This window comes from Pholis gunnellus (assembly GCF_910591455.1).
Source record: "Pholis gunnellus genome assembly, chromosome: 2".
Classification (NCBI taxonomy): Eukaryota; Metazoa; Chordata; class Actinopteri; order Perciformes; family Pholidae; genus Pholis; species Pholis gunnellus.
In genome coordinates, this window is record NC_136536.1 from 19,562,399 (window position 1) to 19,590,122 (window position 27,724).

At 42.4% G+C, this 27,724-nt stretch overlaps 2 protein-coding genes across 2 annotated transcripts; both read right to left on the minus strand.

Annotated features, from left to right (window-relative positions):
• Positions 1-268: 268 nt before the first annotated feature.
• On the minus strand, positions 269-3,518 carry LOC306708893 (transmembrane protein 26; the record flags this gene model as incomplete). The annotated part of the gene is made up of 4 exons (XM_079176853.1): positions 269-313; positions 433-1,167; positions 1,795-1,939; positions 3,325-3,518. 4 exons carry the CDS (start codon positions 3,516-3,518, stop codon positions 269-271), a joined length of 1,119 nt encoding a protein of 372 aa, XP_079032979.1.
• A 4,555-nt stretch (positions 3,519-8,073) lies between these two features.
• Positions 8,074-26,677, minus strand: gabrd (gamma-aminobutyric acid type A receptor subunit delta; the record flags this gene model as incomplete). Its single annotated transcript, XM_079166820.1, has 9 exons — positions 8,074-8,397; positions 9,723-9,934; positions 10,624-10,779; positions 11,230-11,367; positions 12,169-12,251; positions 14,053-14,273; positions 14,854-14,921; positions 17,060-17,175; positions 26,610-26,677. The coding sequence occupies 9 exons, from the start codon at positions 26,675-26,677 to the stop codon at positions 8,074-8,076; spliced, it is 1,386 nt and encodes a 461-aa protein (XP_079022946.1).
• Positions 26,678-27,724: the final 1,047 nt, after the last annotated feature.

Below are 27,724 nucleotides of genomic sequence, written 5' to 3' on the forward strand. Positions count from 1 at the left end.
TACAATCATTTTATAAAAAATGCACATGCACTACGTAATGAGATCAACACAAGCTTTTGTTGATTAAAAAACATCGAGCATAAAGCAACGTGATTTGGTTCCAGCTATCTTGAGTTTGACAGTTTGTGTTGAACTCGTTGAACTATAGTTTTCTTCAGCGTAGAAAACTCCTCTGACTGAAACACCACTTCTTGGAAAGGTTTTTATCAAAGGGGGTTGCATAAATTCCTCTCTGATCTTTTCAGTGGGGACCTATTCTCTTCTATTTCTAGTCACTGAACCTCCAGAGAGCCGAGACTGTCTCCGAGCGAGGCTGAGATGCGGAAGAGATGGCAGATGGGTTCGACGTTTCTCTTGGTGTGTGAAAGGCATCCTCGCTCCCCCCCCCAAGGGCGAAAGTCGTGCCTCACGGCATTTTGAGCCTTTCTATACCTGGGCACCTTTTTGATCTTCCTCCCTCTCAGTGCCCCTCTCTGTGTTTGTATGACAGCTCGGCTCCTCTCCACCTGCTTCCTCCTCCTCCTCCTCCTCCTCCTCCTCCCCCTCCTCCCCACCCCACTGGGTTTGACACCGGAGCACCAGAGCGGAACACCTCCCCAACCCCGATTCCCCAACCCGCTGCTCGCACTGCACCACAAAGATCCTGTAAAGCTCCAAGAGGACGACGAGGATGTTCTTGCAGGTGAAGAAGATCATGAGCTGGTTGAGCACCCGCTCTTGGACCATGAGGTAGACCCGGTAGAGCAGAAACGGGCCATCTTGGAGTCCCACTGTGAGCAGCAAGCTCCACACTTCGCTAGAGCAGCAGGAGGCAGACGACGAGGGAGCAGCAGGGCGGCGGGCGAGACCACCCGCACTCTTCTGCGGAGGCTCACCCTCTGGGAGTTGCGTCTGGGTCAGCACCAGAGGGAACTGAACGAGCGCCCAAGAGAAGAGGCCCAGGCCCATGTAGACAACCGTTTGGTTGGTTTTAACCTCGGGTTCCTTGAAGGTGTCGAAGATGTCCAGGATGTCGGCGCCCAGTCCCACATAGACCATGAGGAGCTGGGAGAGCTGGTCGCGGGACATGTCCCCCTTGGGCATCAGCCAGCGACCCAGAACCAACACTATGAGCATGGTCTGCTCCAGGCCAGCGACCCAGTTCTCCGGGTCCAGGTCCACGATGGCCTGGGTGAAGGAAACAGCAATGTCTGGTTACGACAGAGGCGTTCGTCAAGTTGGACAATTCATTTTTCACAGTTTGTGTTACAGAGCAGGGACATTTCCTTTGGATTCTCATTGGCTTTCCCTGATATCGCAATTACTTTTTGATCAATCATCCATAGAGATATTATTATTTTAAATCTTGGGATGTGGTATTGTCAATCATCCATTCAACAAGACCTCTCCTCTCTATTCTTGCTGTAACTTGTGAGTCAGCTCCTCGTTGTGGCAGGGATCATTGAGTTTATCCTGACAGCACCTCTTGACATTTCACAATATTACCGAAACACTACGTCTTCCACTTTCAAAAGCTGCCACCCAGCCTCGAGCACAGCCAAGGGGCAAAAAAGTTCCCAAATCCTACATGAAAGAGACTGCACTAAAATCACCCCAGAAGGGGAGAGATCTGAGAGTTTTTCCGAGCAGGAGCCTATCTGGACCTCATCTCACTGTGTCAATTACACATTTCCTGGAACTAATAGTTTATCCACCCCCTTGCTAGATTTAAATCTTATCTGATATCAGGTGTTGCTTTAATGTGGCTGCGTGGAGGGTGAGGCGAGGAGGGCAGTTTTGTGGTGGGGCGCCTACCGCTGTGATCGGGATGCGAGCGAGCAAATGAAGCTCCAGGCCCGAGGAATTGTTGACAGGCAGCTTGGACTGTAGCAGGCTCAGCTCCAGGAACCAAATGGATGGGATGACAGTACTGAGGTAGAGGAAAACCATGGGGGAGAACCTAAAAGAGGAGAGGGAGAGTGGTCGGGGAGGAAAGGTGGGGGTAGGTTATTTTTAGGGACATCCTTTTTTTTTTTTTTGCCACCCGCTTAAGAAGAAAGAGTCCCTTTTTTTCCTCCAAAAGTAGCATCGAATTTCAGACAGGCAATTATTCTCATCATATATGCAAATCCCTCTTGACAGTGCAAAGCCTTCTCCACGAGGAGAGAACTTCAAAGTAAGACTCAGTGAGAAAGAGAGAGGCCTGAAGAAAGCTTGCGTCTGTGGATGTTCACTGTATGTGTCAGAGCTACAGCTTTTGAATGAGACGCAGCTTGATGTTGAATGAGGTGTGACACTAAATGCTCATATCCTTTGGAGACTCGCGTAATAGAGGTTGGTGTCAGTTTATGTTTACTCAAGCCAAATTTTCTCTTTTTTTTTAAATCCAGCTGGACAGAAACGGCTTGAGCCAGCAGCAGCAGACATTTTCTCCGCCACTGGAAAGGAGAAGACTGTGACAGAGACGTGATGGCAGGCTCAGAACATAAGCTCAGAGAAAGACAGAGCGATAGCACCGCGGAGGAATAGATTTGTTTTTGATAGACAGTGAAAGGGAGAACGAGCTGCAGAGGATAACAGAGAATTTAGTGGCAGAGAATATTTTCGGCTGTACACAAGCTGCCTCTCACCCTCCTGAGCAGATGGGTTGTAAAGTGTTCAGAAGTTATTTACTCTCCTGCTCACAGCACCTCAATCCTCATGTCACCGCTTTAGAAATAGGAAAAAAAGATGGTTTGTACATGCTAATTTAGCCTAAAAACACATTTCTGTTTATTATAGCTGAAGCAGATCCAGGATCCTTTTTAGAGATATCAAATTAAACTACTGAGCCTCTGAAAACGGTTGTACAATGTCTTCTGTTTTTATGTGGCTCTTGTGAGTCCCACAACTTTATGGAAGTGCAATACTGAACTGCTGAAGTACGCCTCCATTGAAATTGCTCTGCAGGTTGGTTAGGTGGAATGGATCAGAGTATTATGTTATTAACGTTGTGGTGTCAATGTCTGCAATCGATGCATGCAGATTTTTGTAGCCATTCTAGCAGCGTGGCTCTAGGGACGATAATGGTTTATTGGTCCCAACCCACATTTCAACAAAAACTCAATGGATTGCTGTGAAATTTTGTAGAGGCATTTATAGACTGCAGATGATAAACCTAATGACTTTGGTGAGCCTCAGTTTTTTCCTTTAGCAGGCACCTCTGTGCTTTGAGCTAAATGCTAACAGCCTCGGAGATCCGTTAGCATTGGCTGCAGACAAATGCAATGTTTGAATGAATGTCCAATCTTAGCCCAAAATGTCAGCCTAATCCTGATATTAACACTGTTGTGACCTCAATGTTACCATTTCCACTCCGCGTTTTGGGTGCACTTCAGAGTGACGGCCATTTCCACGCCCAGCAGAGCTACGCCCGTCAGCAGCAGCCAATAGAGTGGCTCCTCTTTAACGGCCACCACACGCCACACCGTCACCGCCCCGTGGACCGCAAACAGGAAGCGACTCAGCAAAGCCAGCAGGATGTTCAGGAGACGACACATCGCGCACCACAGAAAACCTGTAGAGAAGACAGTTTTATTGTGTCACTTTAAATGATGGGTACATGTTTTTTAAGTCAAAATGTGTTGTAAAGTGAGTTTAGGCGGATTTGCGAGCCAGTGCGTCCCTGCATGTTCCTCTTCCCTTAATTTACTGAAAGCCATTACTAGATTGTTTGGTGTTGTTTGTTTGATACTGACTGAACCTGACGTCCATTAACTTACAGTATTTCAGATACAAGGACATATTAAGTCTATTGAATGACTAAGGGAAAGTCCTATTTGTATGCCACATTTGCTTTGCAACAGAACATTCTTGCAAGAGTAATGAAAGCTGAAGCTTTTCCAGTATTTTTGCACAATTTCAACAAAACTTTTGTTTACAAGGTCTCAAAAGGTCTTTATGTTCTTTTGAATCTCATATAGTTTAACTGCAACACACTTAATGTCCAACAGTAAAGGCTTTTGCAGAGTATAGAATTGCCAATTGCCAAAGGCCACCTCAATTTGATTGCATTTTTTGCAATAAATTCAAGCAATAAACTCTCACAGAGTTGTCAGCTAAAAACCAAACCAACCGCGAACAATTTGTAAACAGTTTTGTAACCGCCTCCATCATTACACGTTATACGCCCCAATTGAGCTTTAATTATCAATAACTATTGCATAATATGTGTGGGCAAACAGTCCTCGCTGTCAATTAGTCAGTTTAGGATAAAAGCTTCTGATCTTTGTGGGAATTCAAAGCAAGCAGTGATTAGTATGCAAGCTAGAGAAACTGATCTGGAGTCAAAATTAAGTAAGTCCAGAAGGCTTTGCATGGGTTTTCTTAGATCTCTGGATCTCTGGATTATTGTGATGACTTGAGGACTTGAAAGCGGTTAAAATGCATAACATTTAATCCAGCTCAATTCCAGCCAGGGACTTTAGTTGCAAATCATATCCTTCTCTTGCTCCCTATGTTTCCTGTTTGTTTCTCAACTGTCACCATGTAATTCAGACAAAATGCTAAAAAAAATAATAATAAAAAAGGTTTGTAATGCCACTTTCTAATAAAGCACCTTTTGTAACAGGATTTATATTTGGAGAATTTTTCAGTGGTTAAAAAGTATTTTTTCTAACACTGTACAGATGACGTACAGACCATTAATAATAAGAACTTTTGTGTTGCCTCTCTGTCTGCCATTACAAACGTTAGCAAGTCATTAATAAAATAAATATTTTCTTACTTTCTAGCAGGCCGTCAACACAGCAGTTGCCAGATACTTTCAATAGCAACATTTACTCATCATGTCACAAGAAAACATCATCCAGTCAGCATTGTGGTCCCATAAAGGACAGGGTTGCCACCCACAATAGAGCATATGGAGCCATACATGTTTTTTACTGGACAGCAATGAAATGTTAGTAAGTGATAAAGGGTCACAGCTTTCTCTCTTTCTAACAAGCCAAAAGCAAAGGTTAGTGAAAAGAAATGCATGTGGCTGGTGTACAATACATTAATAAAATAGGTACATATTATTTATTTAGCTTGTCTTCATTTATAAAGACTTGTCTTTATGTTGGAACAACAAATCATTTGTGTTGACAGGTATATATGCCTTGAAGAGAATTCATGCTATATGTATGGTGCAGTTGCATACAGTACAGACCTACAGTAGAAGCTGGACTCCTCGCCGAAATCGGTTGAGATCAGTTTCTTCGGTGTATTTCCCAAAAGTTGTCGGATGCTGCAGCAGTAGAAAATGTCAACACCAGAACAGTCACACACTCTGACCCGGTCTGTGTCTGTCCTGCTTTGACTTTTAAATGACACCTCGAAGACCCACTGGATGTGTAGACATTTCAATGGTGTGTGTGTGTTTGTGTGTGTGTGTGTTTGTGTGTGTTCCTATGCGTGACTGCTGTTCAAGTCCACTTGAGCAGAGTATCAGTGAGCAGTAGTTGTCTCCCACAAGTGCATGTGTGTGTCTCCGTCCCCTCGGTGCCATTGTAGGAGATAGCGTTTCCTGCCCCATGCGCCCACATCTTCATCGCCATCCGTCATGATGTCATCTCTCCTGGCCCAGAACAAAGTTATCTCCCTGGGAGAAGCCGGCCTGTCGCGCTCCCTGTTCAGAGAGCACCCAGCCCTGCCCAGATCCCACCCATGCCTGCACTGCCTCTGCGCTGTTTGCTCCTGATAACAGCCTCGCACCCTGCCCACTGCACTCATGGAGCACAAAAACATGGAGCAACAAGAGGTATTGGAGATGCCGATGCCCCCCCCCCCCTGAGCAGTCACTATAGGAGTTTGTCGTTATGGCTGTTATGATCAGTCAATGTCTGACTGATCTTAACACACTCCACACACATTTGTTGTGTACAGCTCCAGCTAACACCTATACGTTTAGTACATTGGCTGCAAATAGACATAGACCACTAAAATACGGTCACATTTGGTGCAGTCTGAACCCATTTTAATGAGAGCATTGTCGGTCAGTGGTGAATGAGACATACTGGCCAGATTTCTATTCATTTGTGTGCAGTGGCAGAAAATAAGGGGGTGCATATTTGGGTGGTAGATGTAGGCTGCATGTAGCACGTTCGAGGCATACTGGAGTTCATGCCTCATCAACTAGTTATGTTATCAATCATCCGCCCCAAACCGTAACCTTACCATACTGTAGTTGCATTGCACAGATATTGGAGAGTTAAATTATTCCAAAACATTAAAAAGAAGGTGAGTATTAACGAGCTGTGAGCAAAATAGGAGCGGTACATTATACAGTTGAAAAACAAAACAAGTGAATACACTGTGTAATGTGTTTCTAAATGTCCCCAGACATATCTTTGTATTTCTGTGTTGCAGATTCTTGTTCTTCAGCCATCAGACTCTATTTTTGTGCAGAGCCCCTGACCTTTTCTATTGTCCCATTGTTAGGTCAGGAGTTTCCTTTGTCCATGTCCATGAAAAACTATACTGAGAAAACTAACCATGACATTTAAGGTGAATATGAATGGTCCCCAGTGACTGAATCCTAATGCTTTCGGTGACCCTGAGACCTTTCCTCTAGAGACGCCATCAGGTAAATAAAAGGTTCCCTTGTAGACAGGAAATATCACAATCTAACGGTCGGTTTGCTATGACATTTATCTTCATGGCTGTCAGAGAAACTCTACATGTTGGCTGCTTCATGGTTTCCCTCTCCTACTAAACTTTAGCTCTATTATAGGTAAGCTTCTTAAAAAACACCCATATATTTGGTGGATGTAGCATTAGACTTTCAAACTTGTTTAAGTTGTAATATAAAATATCTTCTAATTGGATCAAAATTAGAATGCGGTAAGACAAGACACCTGAGAGCGCAGCGATTATCATAAAGGCGATACTGTGATGTTGAATGTAACAGGAAAACTAGGTCATTCTTTGACTGTGAAGCTGCAGTGCTTTCTCATCCATAACTTTCCCCAAATCAATTTCCAAGTTCATACAAAGGACAGACAAGAGTCTAAAATTAATCATAGGAGCACAAATCTTGACCTCTCTCAGTTGGACATACTTAGTCATTTATTCATAATCCCTCAAATTAGAGCCTTTTTGAGCCTTCTTGTTGAAATAATATTCCCTGCGGCAAATGTTTTGCATTGACAAATTGTTCATCTCCCACAAGGGATTTCAGCATTTCTTTTCTTTTAATCACACCCAACAACCGTTTGGATTTTAGATTCAAGTGACCATTTGAAGCAGGAGAAAGAGAGAGAGAGAGACACACACACACACACACACACACACAGGTACTGTCGTGGAGGAAGTCCTTTAATGGTGAGGAAAAAGGCAGAACTGGCAGAAGGAGATAAGACACCCCAGACGGTGTCCTGAACGAAAAATGAATTGAAAAGAAAATGGGTGGAGGACCAAAGGCGGGAGAGGAAGGGGGGGGGGGGGGGGGGGGGGGGGGGGGCGATGGTGCGGGAGGAGGGTGAGTGAGTTATCAGCCATGCAGAATAGTAGGATACCTCATCTTGTTATCCTTCTGGTTTGGGCGGCGCTTTTTGCTTTTCGAGATAACAGGCGGTTCGCTCCAGATTGTTGCTTTTGAGTTAGTTCAGCCGACTATGCTTATTTGTGTTTGCAAGAAGTGCGCTTGTGGTCAGTGCTGCAGGTGTTGGAGCACAATATGTGGTTTTGATGTCCCGTGTTGAGTTCGTTTAACAGCATGACGTGTGTAGATATGGATTATTGGCTAAACTGTGCTCACTGTTTATGTGATCCTCCTCAACAGGCAACACAGTCCTTTGCGTTTATACGGCACTTTTCTGTATTTCTATTTAAATATATGAAGTCCTGGTAAAACTTTTTAAACTCAGAACTACCTCCGTTACTACCATATTTCCATATTCACAGGCCATAGCACTTCATTTCGTCTGAAGTATTCATTTATTTATTTATTTATCTTTAACTGAGGCCTGCAGTATATTTCCGCTGCACCAGTCTGCCAGCATTGAAGAGGCCCAACTCCAGCAGTTTCTTACAGCCCTGGATGGCAGCCATTCGCACAGACCTGCTGCCTCCTCTTCACATGGTGTACGCCACCCAGTAGATCACGTTCACCACAGCGAAAGTGAAAGGGAACACGGCCCTGGCGTAGATGTCGATGGTGTCGGCATCAATGGGCTTGCACACGCACTTGGAACAGCAGTTCTTCTCCTCCGTGCTCTCCTCTGGCTGCCTGGACCTTCTCCTCCTCGGCTCGGCCTCCTCGCTGCCGCCCTCCCCGGGGATGTCGCTGCTGGAGCGCTGGGGCCGCCCGTGGCGGTTGGAAATCATCACGCCCTGGTTCATGCCGGTGACCGACAGGGAAAACAGAACCATGGCCTGTTTGCCGTTCTTCACAATGGACTGTGGGGGGGACAGAGAGAGAGAGAGAGAGAGGCGTGTAAGCGCTTTACATGCTAAAGTTCAGTTTTGAGCCGCTCAGCATCAAATATCTGAAGAATCAGGCAAAAGTGTTCGTTAGCCAATCTGCCTCCTGATGGACTGGACAAATTAGTAAACCCTGCTAAATATCAAAAGAGTTTTCTTTTTTACAATTTCAGAATTACATCATGTACGTAACCTTTTGTTAAATCACATCTTACATTTTTTTGCAGTGTGCTACTGGATCACTTCAAAGCACTTCACACTCATTTTACTTTATCATGGTAGTATTTGGTATTTTTTATTAGCGAATTTCTTAAATCTCAATAAATGTCATTTCTAACTTTCTGCATTTTTTGCAATGAAAACATTTTGCCCCAGCCACTTTAGATATTTTCACAATGAAACATTACAACCCAGGACTGCTCAGAGCTGCCCCTGAAACAAGGCAGATTAGGTAAATCCTCAGGTCTTGACTTTTAAAGGAAACTATGGTTTATTCAATGGTGGAGGTAGTATTTAGATCCTTTAATAAAGTAAAGATACTAATACCACATGCTAAAAGTACTCACACCGTGTTCAAATAAGTTGACCTTGTAGGCAAATTCTTTATATTTTCTGTGTAAAAATCTTAATTTTTAAACTAACTAGTCATTAAAGCTCACAAATAAATGTAGTGGAGTGAAAAATACAATATTTCCCTCTGAAATGAAGTGGAGTAGAAGCAGAAATTGGTGTGAAAAGAAAGGACTCAAGTAAAGTAAGTACCTAAAAATTGTACTTACGTCCACCTCTGTTGTTTTTATATCATTGGTAGCTTTTATAGTCTTTGTAATTTTACCCTCATCAACAATGCATGCTGGGTCTCCACACATTTTCAATCACCCCACTGTACGTTTCAATGTCACTCGCTTCAATCATCTTGTCATGTCTTTGTCCTCATGTTTCTTGTGTTCAGAATATAAGCAGATGTTGCTTACGCGTTCTATTATTTCATTTGATTTGATCCATGTCCTATTCTGAAGGTGTACCTCAGCAAGATGCATACCAACAGCAAAGCAAACAGTCAGTATAATGAGAGTCACTCTCACTCCCTGAAGGGAGATCTTCTATTTCCCCATTATGCTCTATAGAGATGCATTGTCTTGCTGAAGGTCAGTGGGATGGCTGCTTGTCAACAGCGAAGTTTGAAGCGCCGGCACAGGTCTATGTTTGAAAGGCGTGCTCATTACTCACAACACTCCCCTCCCTGGAGTTCCACATTGTGATCCGCTGATGGGAGTACATGACAGGAGTGATTTCCTCACCTCAGAGCTGAGCTTGTTGGCCTTCACCTTGGCCTTCTCTTTGAGTCTGTAGTCAGCGTTGTAGTGAGCGAAGGCGTACTCGATGAGTGCCGCGAACACAAACACGTAGCAGATCCAGAAGTACACGTCCAACGCCTTGATGGCTGACGCCCGAGGCAGGGAGGAGCGGGCGCTTACCATCAGCGTGGTCATGGTGAGCACGGTTGTGATCCCTGCGGAAACAATGCGGGCGCAACGTGTCAGTACAGCTGCACAGAGCCGCTAGCATGGCCTCTTTGTCTCATTAACAGACCACATATGAGGACTTAAGCAGCCCAGTGGTCATTTTACATTTATATGGACAGTAAAATCTGAAGCCACGAACTGATTATAGCGGTGATGATCATCGTCATCACTTTCTTCACAGGTTAAGAGCAAACAAAAAATGATACTCACAATACTGGAAGGGAACATCACTTGATAGTTAATGTTTTTTGTTGCTATCAGCCTTAGTGACACTTCAGCAATAAATCCCAATAACCCCCCAATTTCCACTTTCTACACATTAAATATCTAATAGGCATATTGCCATGAAATGTACTGAGGATAATATGCTCCTCGGAGGAGACACGTGGACATTTAATGAGCTTTCCTCTAGCGCTACTGTCAAGACAAAAAGTCGACATGGTACACAACATTTCTCACTAACTGACTGATTGCCATGAAAACGGATGAAAAAAGTATATTTTGACTTCTGGTGCCAGCTTGCACTTGACATTTGTACCACTGGTGAGGCTCTAAGAATAGCAAAATGGTCGGTATTGGTCAGTATGTTGTTACTGAAAGTTCAATGCTCCATCTTAGCACAGTAAAACATTGCATGGCTCCACCTTTTAACAGATCTCATCAAACTGTTACCAACCTAAGGATACACGAGCAGGGACTGCTGTTTGGCTGATCCAGAAGGACACCCAGGACATGGCGACCAATAAAATGGAAGGCATGTATGACTGGATGATGTAGACGCCTCGATTACGTCTCAGCTCGAAGCGGAGGCTGAGCCTCGGAAATCTTCCCGCTGTGGGAAGCAGAAAACAGACAGTGTGTTTAATTGCTTCTCTGTGTTTAGGAAATTAACACAATCTTTAATTGCTTTACTGTTATTATAGAATGGCTATCTGCTCACTTGTGCCCCTGGTGGCAAAGCTCCGAGATGCCTGACATAAAACAAGTGCCGCATAGATTTTCCCAGCAGCAACTCCTATCATCTCTTAAACCCCCTGCCTGGCTCAGCAGCAAGCCTGACTTGATTAATTCCTTCTATGCATAGAATATGACCAGAGAAGTGCTTCAAGTTAAAATAGAAATCTTGCTTCAAAAGAATCTGAGTCTTCCAACGCAAGAGGCAAGCCCAATTGAAAACCCTAAATAGTACATAATGCAAAAAACACTCGCTCAAATGCAAGGGGCTATCAGACTGACTCCACTGACAACAAGAAAAACAAAGGAAAGCAAGATGGAGGCTCACCAGATTTGAAGTTCATCATCTCAGTGACAAAGCGATAGTCTGTGATGGTGAACTGGGAGAGCTCCAGTTTGTCCAGGCCGTGGATGTGTTTCTGACTCTCTGACCAGTGGTACACAATGTCCTCTGAGGAGTAGCCGTCTAGAAAGAGAAAATAGTATCAGTCCAACCTACAATGATGCAGCAATGTGAGGGTCGCAGTAGTTATGGGTAAAGCTTGTAACCAGGCGGCAAACCTCTGGGTATGAACAGTGAAGCCAATGTGGACGTGCCCTTAAACTTGCATTCTTTCTAATGGCGAGCAAGGAGCGACTCCTCTGGTTGCAAAAATATTTCAGATTGTATAGCAGCCTATGAGAAAATGGCCCTACTTCTCACTTGATTTTTTTACCTCAGTGAACATTGTAAACATGAGTTTATGGTCTCAATAGTTAGTTTATATACAGTATGATGTTCATTTAGTAAATGATGTTCCCGTTAGGAGTTTAATGGACAAAATAGCAGGGTATGCTTTAGGGCGTGGCTACCCGGTGATTGATATCTACAGCAGCGTTGTCCTGTCTGGGAGTTGTCCGTGTTTTTGTCTTAAAGCTTTAACCCTTTCACAATGTGTTTTTTAGTTCATGCATAGTAGCCGTGTTGGTCCCCTTTAAAAATGTCTTATTCGGCATTCGTTTCTACTTAGCTCCACCATCTCGTGTCACTTCTGGTTCCAAAAAACAAGATGGCGACGGCCAAAACTCAAGGTTTCAAAACCCAAAACCACAAACCAATGGGTAATGTCACGGTGACCACATCCTCTTCCGATATACAGTCTTGAGTCTTAACATTGTAACCTTTCCTTGGTGTCCCTTAACATTGGCATGAGCGTGTCGAGAAAAATCAAGAAAGCAACATGTTATCATGACTGTGTGAGGGTAGGAACAAAGAATCGTGACTTACAGCTCTCCAGGTCCAGCATACACTCCTGTTCATCCATGGGATACTTGGTCAGGTCCATATCACACGCCACCGTTGAAGTGATTCTAGGAGCAAAGCACCCCAATTGATCATGACTCGATGTACATCGTCTGTTGTTTCTTAGCAACTCAACTGGCTAACATCTTCTATTAACATATAGTTCACATTCACATTGTTCCAGACATCTTTCCAGTGTCTACAACATTTTCTATTAACTGAGAGCTGTGATGAAAATGAGCTCAACACTTTATTGCAATATTAACACTTTTAAGAGAAGACCCAAAAACCTTTGACCCAATTCATAGATTTGTTTTTTGCAACTTCGGGGGGAAATGATTCTGTAAACACAACACTGGCATATGTCATAAAGTTAAATGGTAAAGATGTTTATCAAACAGTTACTCATCCAGAAGACACAGAGGAACATTAGTATTCATTTGGAGTCGTGTTTTTGTCCACCTGACGAATGCAACTCAAATATTCACTTTGCTTTCATCTCTGATTTTCACCAACTCCTGAGAAAGCTATCTGGCACTTTAGCTGCTAAAACGCTCCCTCATACTAATGAGGATGAGGCCACAATGCTAATGAGAGCAGCTAGGTTGAACCAATACAATTGACTGTACTTTCACTTTCCTGGCATTTCCCTTCTGTCTGTGGATTGCAACAATGGTGGAATCTAAAGTTTTAAAACCACAAAAAGCAAGCTGGCTAAGAAACCGTGCTTGTCGTTCTGTCTGTCTATCGATATCCTTCATTGCGTTTTAGTGCTTTGGACAGCGCCCCACCTACACACAACAAACAGCGCTGTCCCCTCGTGGCGCCAGGCCCTGAGATAATGTCCTTTTATAAAATAAATTCGCATGCAAGTCGAGAAGACAAATTGTTTAATCGAGTGTTTCAGCTCCTTTGTCTTGTGTGGAAAAAACGGAATGTTGCAAATGAGAATATGGATGTATTAAAAAAACAGAGTTGACCAATCAGATTTGACTGTATACACAATCCTACAATATACATAGTCAATAATGAAAATGTTCACTAAACTGAAAATGTTTGATTATGTTAATTAATTTGTTCAGCCACATAAAACAGGGGTTTGGGGTTGGACGGAAATTGTAAAACTGTGCTTCCAGAGACCACTATTCACCTCTTGTCTCCTAACAACTGTCAATGTTGTTGTTTTTTTCATCAGGGCTACAATCCCTTCCACACCTTAAGAATATTCAGTAGTCTAATCCTAACCAAAGCTTAACCAAAGAGGTGATGGATCAGAAAACCATCATTTTCATCTTTTTTCTCATTTGTAGCTTTTTGGGAGGCTCTGACAAAAAATGTCAGAAGAGAAAATGTATACGGGGTGTTGGGAAAAGCAACGACAAATCATATAGCTTGTCATTTAGGTTGGAGGATTTTTATCATAGCAGCGGAACGATTTTATTTAAAGGTTCATGGATTCTACTGACATACTCACAGTAACAGCCAATTTTGCTCCTTTGATGATTCACCTGGACCTACTTTACCTTCACTTTTACATATTCCTCTACCTCCCCCGTCTCTCTGCATCTGCCTTTGTACATGCACATCAGACCATGTCAGAGGATTTTGTAAGCTTATGAAGTTACGACCAAGAAAATGACTCATCATGTGATGCATCATGAGGGATTTTCATGCCCAAAGACAGCAAAAAAGAAATGTCTGTGTTCTAAATTGTCTGAGGTTTCTGAAAACATGAGTGACAAAATAAATCTGAAACAAGTGAGAGTGTTCTCATATAAAGAAACATCTTAGCACCCAGATACACGCTGTCTCCCTGGTTGTGTTGTCTGACTGTCAGACTAGTGGAGACAATAATCTGCTTGCTCATACCGGCTGCTGTATAGAATGACTCCGTTGGGCTGAAGGCGGATCAGCTTGTTCTCCACGGTGACATCGTGGAACCAAGCAGATTTGGCGTTGACGATGAAGGTGTCGGGCACCCACAGCTTGTCCACGAATCGACTGTCCAACCCCAGCGTCTTGTTGGTGTGATTGAAGGACAGGCGGTCATCGTGCCAGCTCTGACGCAGGTACACGGTCATGGTGTAATCCTGCCGAGAACAGCACACAAACAAACACACATGCGAACATGTAGGCTGAGTCGCGGACATGGGGAAACAAACTTTACAGAAAGAAACACCTCTAACGCTACAGTATATGGGGAAAAAAGGAATTATTGAGTTTTTCTAAAATTCCCTTTGTGGCAAGAATATTTTGATAAATGAAACAAAACCAATGTGTATGTCGTGATGTAAGTTGGAGCTATGTAGTAGTCAGGTTTGCTTTTTGCCTGGTTTTCAGCTTTGGGTGAGCCTTCATTGGAATGCTTGTGGATTTTCATCCGCCAAAGCAAGGAAAATATTTATTTGTGTGTAAAAGAATCAGGGTTACATACATAAAGTGCATCCACTAGATTTGGTTCTTACCATACAAAATCCCTGAAAGTATCGAATTATCTAACAACTGAGCCAATGTGTCACACATGTTCACTCTGAGTACTTTGAAACCCTCAAGTGGGATAAATCAGTATTATGCAAATAGCAAATCTTTGATCTGTGCCGCAGTAGTGAAGTTGAGGGACGACAGGGAATCTCTGTGTAGAAGGAAGGAGAAAGCGACTGTATACTCTACCATGTTGGCTTCGGAGATGTGGTCAATGCTGGCCACCTCAATGGCCATGGACACGTTCACTGGTGGACCTGCGTGGGGGGGGGGGGGGGGGGGAGAAGTGAGGAAAGAAAGAAAAACCTCCCCTCCAAACACGCACCTACTCTGCTCATTCTGAGCCCATCAATCCCTCCCGTCCGCTCTCCATCTCCCATCTGTTTCCCTCCCACCTACCATCATCCCACGTCTCAAACACTCCTACAGTGCATAGAGATTAAGCATTATCCAGTTTAACCATGCTAAATGGCACATCACACTGTGGGCATTCATAAACGGCACTGGGCTTTCATGGACTCGCACGGAGTGAGCTTCTGCCAACATTCACATGCACACGCACACACACACACACACACACACACACATACAACACGCACGCTAGCATTTCCACTCAACAGTTTGCCATATGATTAGCATGGAGTGTGCCTCTGTGATCGGATGCTAGAGGGCAGAAACTACAGGGGAGCTCACTGATGCAGAGCAGAAAAGGCTATTTATACTGAGCATTAAGGAATCATATATTACCATTCCCCACCATTCAACACCTTCCCATAACCATTTCAAATCGTATTCAGTTGGCCATTCACTGGATGTATAGTGTGAGGTGATTTACAATGGCATGTTCATTGCACGCCAAGGTCAGCAGGACACGTTGAGAGGGTGTCACCTGATGCAACAGCAGGCATGTTTTACATATTACCCTCCAGTGGTTGTGCACGGATTAATAATACATTTGAAATACATATACCGCATGAGCAGTAAAATAGAAAAGTTGGCTTATCATATACTGAAAGCTTAAAGTTAATATGGCATTTTTTGCATCATAAAACCTAAAATAAATAACGTGAATATTACACAAATACGATAAGATTCACAGAGGTGTTAACTGCTTGCATTTGCAAATAAGGTCCACAAATATGTTTTGAGCTCTATAAATGCTAGCACTTACTGATATATATATATATATATATATATACAGTGGCCAAGAGAACTCAAAAGTGAAGATTTTGTCTATATATTTTTGTAAACTGTAGCACTGAACACTGTATTTGTTTGTTTGGGAGGCATTCAATTGAACTAGTAACTAGTCTCTTTGGACAAAATATCTGCAAAATGAATAAAATGTAATGTAAATGATCGTGATGCAAACATGCTTTCCACAATACAATGGGATTCAGAAATCCTTTTTGTAAAGTACAAACAAATGGTTTGTTTCACAAATATGGTTTTCCGTTGACACAAATCAAATTGTGTACATTTGGATTTTTGACATCTTCCCCCACGGCAAGAAAAAAAATCCATTGATGTATATCTCTTATTAATGTCTCCCAAGAAAAAAATGTGATTCACAAATAGTGTTTGTACTTTTATAACCAAAATAATTGATATTGAATTATATTTTGCCATTTGTGCATATACTCACTCATGTAGATTCTCTTAAAGTCATACTTATGAACCCTTTTTTTTATTTGTGCAAATGTCATAGTTATCTTATTGTTAAATGATACAAACTCCAAAAGTAAAAGGCTATGGGATGTGAGTTGAATGAAGGGACTTACTCCCAATAACGCACACATGATTCCTCAGCGGTCACCAACAGCCCTTCCTTTTAGCTGTCATTTGTCAGCAATACTCTAATGTTACATCAACAGGAGGCCAGTCACCACATGATGCTGTGTTATGGCGGTCTGCGTATCGGCGTGTGGTGATAGCGGTGCTCCTGCTCCACATTTTCACCTTTGCTTAGCTGAGTTAAGCTGTGAGATTGAGAAATCTATCGCTGTGGTCATTGGATGTTTCACATCTTGCAGCCATTCTTAGCAACGTCTCTGCAGCGGTGCTCGTTGTTTGCACCACCCGTCTCCCTCTCGCCCTTGAAGGGCATCGTCCTCGATAATCCCTCTAAGCAAAGCCCGTTTTTTTTTTTTTTTCTCAACAAATGACTCACCCAACTGAAGAGTCAAAGCAGGTATTTACATAAGGTAAATGCGGCTTTGTTCAAATGTTGTATAAGAAAAAAAAAAAGAAGACAACCTCTCGGGATAATGGAATTGGAGAATGAAATGTGAACGCCCGTGTTGGTGTAACTTGAGGTGGGTGATGCTAAGGATGGCTGTAAATGTGAGGGGGTGAAATGCAACCCAACGCCACGAGCAGTAGATCTCATACTCACCTCCTATCCCAGGGCGAAAATTTCTGGCATAGCCCTTCATTAACTCATCCAGGTTAGGTAACCAGGATATTTGAATGTCTTTACCTACATAGTCCCCAATGTCACTCAGCATGGCCCTAAAGGAGACAAACAGCAAACACAGCAGCCTTCAGAGGTCGTCCCGCCACACCGTGTGTCCACGCTGAGCGTCAGATGCAGTCAGGGAGGTACACAGGAAAAAACACACCTCCGAATGCCAGACAATGTTAACTAATGACAGAAAAAAGGATTAGAATTCAATAAAAAGACAATCTCAAACCGTTTCTTTAGGTTAAGAAAAATCATTCATTTGTCTTTTAAAGATGAATAATTGTTTTTGTTTTTTGGGGGGGGGGGGGGTTTCGCCACTTGGGAGGAGCAGAAAAAATCTGTAAACACAACGATGACATATCATCACATTGTAAAGTTAAGGCAAACGTGTTAGTAACTAGTCGCCTATCTACACATCCAGCAGGCACAGAGCAATATTTACATGTTTATTGAATGTATAAGGACGTGAAAATTCAACATATATACATATCTCTGCCATATCCTATAATTCTGTTCTCTAAATCATTTGTATTATTCATGACTGAATTGGGATATTATAGTCTCTTAAACCTACAACAGCAATAAGAAGACATATGTTCAAATCAATGTTTTTAAGAGACTTAAGTTGGAAAAAGCCGTCTCTTTGTTCTGTTATATTTGTGCCCTCTGTTTCTATTGATAAATATATAAATAAATCAATGAATTGATGCTTTGATTTATTCAATAATATGATGCAAAGCACTGTGTCTCTATGCATCTGTGAGTCATAGTAAGTCCAATGGATGTGCTCTCAAATGAGTCTAATGACAAATGTAATCATGAATGAGTCTGTGTTCTCATCAGCAGCATGTCATTAAATAACAACATGTCATATTAGTTGGGGATTCTTGCATTGGAAATGACCACATTCTACTGACACTGAATGTCAGAACAAAACGCTAGCCGTCAGTTGTATCCTCTCAAATACCAGCGCTTGTAACAAGCGCATTGAAAGCCACATTGGTTGAAGCCTGGTTGGCATATTTTCCGTCATTTGTGTCTCCAGAGTGTGTCCACAAGGAGGCTGATCCAAATCTGGCTGTGCAGCTCCAGATTTCACACAGCTCAGACCGAACATCATGCTGAGCCTCAGTCCATGAACCTCGGGACCATTTTATTAAAAAGAAGCAAGTCCTCATTAGACCACATATCCCCATTTATTAAGGCTTTTAAGTTAGCACCTTATTACATCGCTGTCTCTGGTTTGGGGCAGTGACACCTTGAATCAAGCTGTGATTTTTTCTTTTTTCCATTCCTCTAACCTCTCTAGAGGGGAATAATAGGATGTACTGGGAGTCCTTTTATATATATTGTAATAAAAGGTCTCCCCCAGAGCCCCTCGGAGCCCTCGGCGGAGTCCTAGAGGGCCCAGAGCCCGTGCTGACGGACACTGCCTCCGTGTAGGATTTAACAAGAGCAGCACAGCTCAGATACCACCAGGTGGCAGTTTTGCATTCTAAAACTAGAGCCTGTAAACAGATGACATGCAGATTAATATTGCAGTATGGACCCTAATGTATTTGAGTTTACGTCATGGTCAGTTACATCGCCATTGGGAGACACTATGCTGTCATTCAATGTGAGCAGAGAAGTATGCATTCGTATGTTGATATACAATCTGTGGCAAAGAGTCAGATTTTAGAAGCTAAACTGCCGTCCAGAGCTGAAAGAGTAGTTGACTGACGTGCGATGAATGAATTGAATGAAATGAAAGGTTCCACTGACATTCAAAGTCACAAAGGCCGGTGGTGGCATTGACAGGGAAATGGACCATACGGGGGCTTGATCGAAAGCGTAATTATTGACCAACAATGAAAAGCCATTCAGTGACCTTTGCAAAAAGGCTGACATTTGGAGAAAGTCGACTTCCTAGAGAGCAAAGCATTACACCCGCGGCTACGTGGAAAACTGACCTCCTCAGCAAAAAAACACGTAATAATTATCTGCATGAAACAGTAGAAAAGAAACAGTATTTCTGCCGCGTCATTAACATTCCCCATGTTGTAGTGGCAGATGTATTTTTAGTCTGGCAATCACTGTCATGTCTGAAATAAATGGGAGCACCGAGTGAATTAATTAATCACCGTGTGACTCCTGGATTTCTTCACTAATTGGTACTTTCTAAATATGGAAATAAGGAGCTTTTCCTTCAAGAAAGCCATTACCACACCGTATCAAACGGGCCTCCTCACATGGAGGGGACGAGACTGTGTGTCCGCTACAGGAACAAATTCTACTCTATCGTACTAGTCCGTCTTTTGGAACTTCATATTCATTTTCGGGAACTTTTCAGGATTCTTGGTATTGCAATCCCCGACTTTACCAGGTGTATTTATAGTTACAGATTACAGAAATGTAACTTTGTATCCCCTTTATGTCACAGACCAGTGGAAGAGCTATATAACGTCTCTTTTTCTGAGACGTTTTGTTAATGGATTTTGACATTTTGTAGAGGCCACCTTCTGTTTATCTGTTGGTGGCTTTTGCTGCTCTTCTCCTGTTAGAACACATCAGGATTCATTGAATCCAAAATACTTCGCAGAGAAAATGTGAACGCTTACTAAACTTACTAGACTTACATCTCGTGTCCCTGACTCTTCTCAACAATAATTGTGACAAACTAACAGAATGGACATTTATTTAAAATATCAGATTATTGCTCTTAATTAAACGCTGCTCTCTAAAGAGCCGATCAGACCTCCTCTGACTCTAAATTGATGTTGTTTGAGAAAAAGGTGATTTACTTTGTGATTTCCCGACCTAAATATATGCATTTTACGACCACAAAGACACAAAACTGCAACATACACAGCTCTCCATCGACGGAACGAGGGAACTGTATGCTGTTGAAAGACATGTAAGGGGTTGAGTGTGTCATTGCTCTCTATGGAGATTCTCTAGAAATGCAACCTCTCTATTTTCTCACCCCTCCATCCATGACAAACAGTGGAGAGTGTGTGTTTCCAGGCCCTCCTCTCCCTTCTGTACTTCCCTTGCATCGAATGAGATCTGGATCTGCACCCCGTCTGTTTAAGAGCTCACATTAAACAGACGGGGAGAGGAGACGGAAGAGAGGAAAGACAAAGAGCAGCAGCCCCTCTCAAATTGATGGGGTCTTTTTGCGAATGTATTGTGCAGCATGCACTAACAAGCCTAATTACATTTATACACTGACACTTGCTAGTTACCTGAGCACGAGCAGAGTGCCGGTGCCCCGATCCTCACTCTGACGCTCACTGTGTCATTTGTTTTAGTGAGACGGGTGTGTGTGTGTTCCATTAACTGACAGTAACAGTGAATAATAGATCCCTTTTCTTTTAGCAAACAGATCATTTTATGGACTACATTAACACTCTGTTACTGTTTAGCATATGGAGTCCAAGGAGCAGCATACTTTTTATTTGACGTGGTAAAGTTTTAATGGTTGAATACTGCATTTCTACCTTTTTATTCAGTCACTTGACAAAATGAAGTAAAACATTATTTTGACTTGACTCTCATATTGAGAGTTTTTTTTGGCCTTTTACTGGCTTAATGATTTTTTTTTTTTATTCTTTATTCTCGACTTCCTTGACCCTAGCATTTAATGCGCTATAAGCAACGAGGAAAATGGGGATTGTTAAAAAAAGATATGGGGAAATAGGAAATGGATAAACGATTAAAAGTGTGCTATATAAACAAGGGAATAAGAGAAAAAAAAAGAAAAACAGGTTTAAAGAAATGTTGTATTTATCTAAACTTCTTTTGATCAGCAGTGGGTGTTAAATCAAAGAAACATGCCATTTGATCGAGGACAGGTGTTGAGCCTGTCAGTGTGAGCGGCCTTTAAGCAAGTGTGTCCCAGCAACCATGTCTCCAAATTACATTTATATACAACTAAGTTGTTTTTTCAGTCAAGGACGTGCTACTTCTTGTACCACACACAGATCAGAGGGAAGGCATTGTGACTTTCAGTGTGTGTGCACCAGGATTAGCATCCAAAGTTACAATAGTTAGTGTCGACTTTTTTAATGTACTGCATGATCAACCAAGGTGCTGATGTGTCCCTAACTTTTACCAAAGTGTTATGAGTCCATACTTTTGTTCGTATCACATATATTCAGTATTTGAGGTATAGCGTCTTCTGTGGCTCCAGATGGTTTGTGCAAAGTCTGAGAATATAAACCAGATGATGTCATCTGGGTTGTACTGGCTTTGGTTTGGAGACTACAGGTTTATAACGGAAGGACTGCGTTACAAACTAGAAGCGTGGTGTTTAAAGGACATTTACCGAGCAGGGAGGGTCTAAAGAAAAGAGTCAATGGTTGCATTATGGTAAGTGTAGGATCCAGCATATTTAGAGCTTGGCCCATATTGGGAAGAAGAAGTCAGGATATCTTGATAGGCTTACACTATTTATGTTTGCGTTATTCTATTAAAGTGACATTGTATCTCCAATATGCCGGTCCCAGATTGCTGGCGGAGATTTTTTTTTTTCAATGATTTTTTATACATTTCAATAATCCAAATGTGAATGCTTCTGAGCCTATCGAACTAATTAGAAAACAGAATAATTGTGTTTAAAATCGAGTAGGAGGCTTTTAGTGGAAGCACTGAAGTGTCTCTGTACCACCTCACTCTGCTGCTCAAGGACACTTCAGCAGGGTGAGAGTCTGAACTCTGATCCTCTAGTCACAGGCTGCTCTCTCTAAGCACGAGGCCTCCATTCCTCCCTGATAAACACGGTGAAATCGAGAGGGGATCTGCAGGATGGACACACTGTACTGTGCAGGATTTACAGTAGTGTCTCCTTATCAGAGTGTGAAATGCTGCAGGGCGAACATTCAGTTCACTGAGTTTCCTCAAAGATTATTTCAGAGAGGCTGAAAAAAAAAACTAGAGCTTGAATTCTCACTTTCAGTATTGTGATCGTAGGATGAACTGCAAATCAGACGGAAAATATGTTCACATACTTTGTGTTCACCTGAAAAACTTTGAGTTGATACATTACGGAATGACTTTCTTCTTCTTCAGTAACAGAGGACATTAAAGGTCCTGTAGCTGCAATGTCAGTTGTTTTGGGTTAGTTGAGGAGCTCTACTTTAAAGGGAATAACTGGTGATATGAAAACAATATGTTATTGACTTATCTAAGGCATGCCCTTGTGAAAACTATGATTAAAGACAAATTATTCAGCAACAGACATTTCTTTCAGTGATACATTTGAAAATAAATATATTTAAGTAATTTATCAGGTTAGTAAAGCCAAATTCTCAAATGTGTGCTTTTCTTATATCATATTGCAAAAGTAAACAGTTCTTTTTTTACTGTTGGTCAGGCTAAATAAGTGACTCTGTGTGACGAGTTCTCGTGATTTTTTTATATTTAATCTGCCAAGAAATTGATTGTTTGATTTGACTGGACAGCAAACACTCTACACACTTGAATCATTCTGACTTTTGAATTGCACTAACAAACATTACGGTCTCAATGTGGTTTTAGAGCATTCTCCACACTTGCAGGATTTCTGATGGGGAAACACTGAATGTTTGATTTATTCATTGTAATTAGTCAAATTATGATACGTCTAATACGTCTAAAATATCTATCAAGTTTTCATTCATACACCCCAAGTTGCTAAATGTATCCCAAAAAAATACAGCAGACCTCATTATCCTCAGTTTTAGCTACAGCTTCCATTATTCATGTTTATCTCCAATATGCCATTTGCAGATGACCGTAAAGAGATTTTTCAAAAAGTATTTAAAAAAACAAATACATTGATATGTATTTGATAATCCAAATGTGAATGCTTGTGAGCAGATTGAACTGACTGGACAACGGGATAATTAGAATAAAGTGTTTCTTATTGCCGTTTACAAACTGAGTGGGAGGCTTTTAGTGGGAGCACTGAAGTGTCCCTGCACCACCTCAGCCTGCTGCATGAGCAGAGTCCGGCTTACGGATCCAGTTCATGCAGCCAGAGGAACATGATCCAATCACTGTGTTATTGAGAAATGTACTCTTCGGACAGAAGGGGAGATTTATCCGCTGACTCAGCCTCTTACACAGATTGGTTCGGAGCACTGGGTCACCTGCCGTTTAAGGACAAGTGTGACAGATCAGAGAGATCGTGACATGTTGGGATTAAATCCTACAGAAACGCATCTTGCTGCCACATCTTGCTCAACTATAATATGACCATATTTGGACATACCTCATGTGTACACCTATAATGTTTACAGTCCCAACTCCTCTGACGGTTTTTCTGCGATGCTGAAACGTACGATTGAGCTTTTCTGTCCATATTTCAAGATGAATTAATGCAATATGTTGAAGTTGTCAACATTTAACAGCTTCAGCTCTCATGCAGGGCTCCTATTGACCCTCAATCCTACTCTCTGTGCACTGTGTATGCATCCTGTATCTTGTCCACAGCAGACTACGCATGATAGATTTGTGGTTTGATTTGTATTTCATTATATTATACAGATAGCCCCGGAAACTAATCACCTGTTGTGGAATACTACGCCGCCTCACCTGTTTCTCTGTCAGCCAGTTTGTGGTCATTTGATTGAATGCAAAATGTATTTAGAAATGTGCCCCAAAGTATAAAGTAACTTCTAAGTTCTTCCAGCTGCAGGAAGTGTTCATGTAACAATGTTATTTGGTTATAATCTGGGGTTTTGCTGTCAGCAAATATGTTATAAATATTGCAAGGGAGAAAATGGTAAAAGTAGTTAGCTGGTTAAACCAAAACGTTTTTTTTTCTTGCTCAATTTCTTTGGAAAAGCAGGATTGAATTTACCAATAGGCCTTTTCCACAGCAGACATTTTGACGCGTTATAGCAGGAAAAGGCATAGCTATAACAGAGCAATCGCTAAAGCTGCCAAATTGGAAAATGAGACCATATAGTGCCTCCACGCGGCTCTCAACATGGCGACGGCTGAGTGGTGGTAACGGCGCTAACAGTGCAAACAACAGCAAAAGTGCTGTCAGAGCTAACAGTGTTTACCTGAGTAGCAACTGCGGCGTCATCAGCCGTAACCACGGTATGAGCTCCGTATGCGTGCGGGGCAGAGCGGCGCCCATGAGCTAGCCGATTGGTGCACGCTCACATGCACTAAAAACATGCGCGGCCGGCCCGACTATGTCTACAAAGCAAGCAGAAAATCGGACACACACAGAAGGAGGGCGACTTCGTTCTCTGCTCAGGTGGACATTACTCCACTACATCTTTAATAGTTGTTTGATGCTGTATTAATTCTCTGAATATCATATAGAGAACTTTTAATATCTTAGTCAGTTAGTTAGTTAGTTAGTTACGGCTAGTTACCCAAAAAATCTAACTGTCTGCTGTGTTAACATCGTAGGGTAAGGCTGATGCTATTCTAGATTTGTCTGACTGTAAACAAATCCATTATTTCTCCAAAATCCCACCATATTTACAACCAACTACACTATATTTTTGCTGTCCTCCATTTTATTTGAGTTTCAGTAAATTGATGCACTATTTAGTGCCCTCAAAAATGTCTGCGATGAAACAAAAACAGTGGCGTCTGTGACATTTCTGCTCACAATCCCACAATTGCATCGATCCCAAAGTTAAAGTTTGGTCATTTGGTCAGGACCCTAGACGTCACTTTCTCGTTTTTCAAACTATGACGCTCCATCAGGGTCCAACATCATGGTCGGGCTTAAAATAAGTACGCAAACCAAGTAAAACATACAAAATGTAACAAAACATCTTTTACATGCTCTTCTGTCCAGCACCTAGTATTTACCCACTGGGTGTGCGTGCTTTTCTGAGTCCCTCTCTGTGACGTAAAGTGTGACACTTCAGCTGAAGAGAAAAGCTGTGAAAACTACGCCACACCAAAGGCGGCGAGGCATAACTCAGCAAAGCAACTTTGGTGAAATGGATAAATGAGGAGCTAAAAAGAGAACTGGAGTAATTGTGTTCAGAGCGGGGCGCAAGGGGAAGGAAACAGTTTGCAACTTTCAACAAACAAAGGCAAAACAGTAATGTGTGTGTGTGTGTGTGTGTGTGTGTATGTGTGTGTGTGTGTGTTGGTGTGTATGTGTGAGGGAGAGAGAGAGAGAGAGAGAGAGAGAGAGAGAGAGGGAGCTGACACATAATGAGGTGCAAGAAAAAGCCTACACTCTGCATTGTACTGAGAACAAAATAATAATAACAGCAGTGACTTGAGGCAGGAAAATCCAATTACAATAGCTGTTACTCCCTCTGCTGGTGGACAGCCAAGAGGGACAATAGAAGTGATTTGTCCAAATTTCACCCAAAGCTTAAGTAGCTTCACCCTCTGCCCTTTTCCAGTGGAGGCACTTGCCAGAATATGGGCTTTGGGGGAAACATGGGGCTCGGCGGTGGATGCTGGTTATCCCAAGAATTGGATGCTTGTGAAAGCTCGTGGACGAGACAGCACGAGGGCATTTCGACTGCGCACATGATGAATGCGCAGTAGGCCTCCACTGAAGACATATATAAAGTTCAAAGCACTAAAACTCCTTGCACACACCTGGTTTACCAGCTGACAAAAGCAACCTGTTTTGTATTCATGACAGCTGTGTGAGAAGGTCATTTACAATACTGACAATCAGAGGTCACATTTGGATTCAATTTCAATGTATACGCTTTAAGTTTAAGGTCGTCTTGGCTCGTAGGATCTTCATTTTACCTGCAAATCTCATCTCACTTTAAATCCACAGTTGAATGTGCTAAAATTAATTCTAAAAGTCTAATTTCAGCTCCATGTGCAGGGAACAGGAGGCGTCGTGAGCAACATTCTGTGGCATATTTGAGAAGGCAGCTGTCCATCTGTTAATTCCCTGCCTTTCCTTAAACTCTTCCAAACTGGGCTTCCGCCTGTGTTGGTGGTTTTAGCGGAGGGGACTGTGCATGCGGTTGTAACCCATGTGCATCATGGCATCATCTGACCCTGATGGCACAGGCCTGGAGGTGGGTGACATTACACGAAAACGCACCCAGTCACCTCACATCGAATTCATCTGCATAAAGATATTTTTTTTAATTAAAAAACATCACCTCTCTCTATGCATATGCATTATGCAAATAGTGTCATCGGGTCCTCTATGTGCCCGGAGGTGAAGCAGAGGAGAAAGCAGACTTCAGGTTGTGTGTGTGGAGAAGCCACAGAGAAGCGTTATAACTGTACATTAATATTAATAGGGTGACGTCGTGGGAGGCTGCCGCGAGGGAGATCAAACTGACTGGCGATATTTTAGCTTTAAATGATGTTGATTTTTCTAAAGTATGATATTGTTGATTGTCTCGTGATGCACCGTCCATGGAGAGGAATCGATATTGTAAGTTTATGGTTTATCCAACTTTCTATTCACCTATTTTTTATTTTATTTTAATTTTGTTTGTGGTGGGAAGTAGAAATAAGACACCTAGAAGTAAAAAAGCAAAGCTGATCTCACCAGGTGAAAATATCCCCTCCAATGAAGAGCAGCCCAAGACTCGGCAGAAGGAAAGTTGGGATCTCCATTCCGCACACGCTTTGTGATAAATAATTGAGGGTAAAAAAAAAAAAAAAAAAAGTTTCCCGGAATGGAAACCGACGAGAAAAAAGCCCACCGCCAAGAGTTTTATTTCAGCGCGCTCTCCTCGTGATCCGGCGCTGTCGAGAACAAAGTAGAGTGTGGTGGTGCTGATGCAGTTGAGGATGATGGTGGTGGTGGTGGTGGTGGTGATGATGATGATGACCCCATGGTCATGCTCCCCAATTCCTCCGCGTCCAGGAGCGCACAAGAGCAGAGCGCACCGAGGAAAAGAAAAACTCCCGGTCCGACCGCAACAACGAGCCGTTCCAACGCTGCCTTCGCCGTCTGTCCGCCGGCAACAGAGCAGAGAGAGAGAGGGGGGAGAGGGAGGGATGGAGAGAGCGAGAGAGAGAGTCACTAATCTGTCAATTTCCTCCGTTGCTTGGCTTCTAAGCGTCAGATTCAATCTGGCCAGGGAAGGGAGGGGCCACGAACACTATATTATATAATGTTAAACACATTCGAATCAACCCATTAGGTAATTACTGTCTCCAATAAAGTCGTATTTCACTGTGGTGGAGAAAAAAGAGCATAGTGAGGGACCCAATGGGGCCCAAGGGGGCACTCAGGGGTAATTGAGTTGGCCTGGGGGACAGTAGCACTTTCCCCCCAGTATCAGTTTCTGATTCTGAAAGTGCTGTACATCTGAACTATATATCTCACCAAATCTCACATATTTAGGATATATTTTTGTTTTATTTATTTTTTTAACTAATGTAATCTTTTTTCACTTCCATTCACTTAGCCTGCCCCCCCCAAAAAATACTAAAAACATTTATATAAATACCACAAACCACATTTTATTCAAAACCATTATTCTTAAACTTGCTAACACTTCTCCTATACAGTGTTGTCAGCTGTTTTTAAATAGCAAAAACACAAGTGACGCACCTGCAGCTTGGCCTCAGACAATTTCTGTTAGCTGTCTCATTTTGCTTTGACAAATCAAAGTGTTGATTGTCTGCTGAATACTGACTGTGTTCTCTTTATCA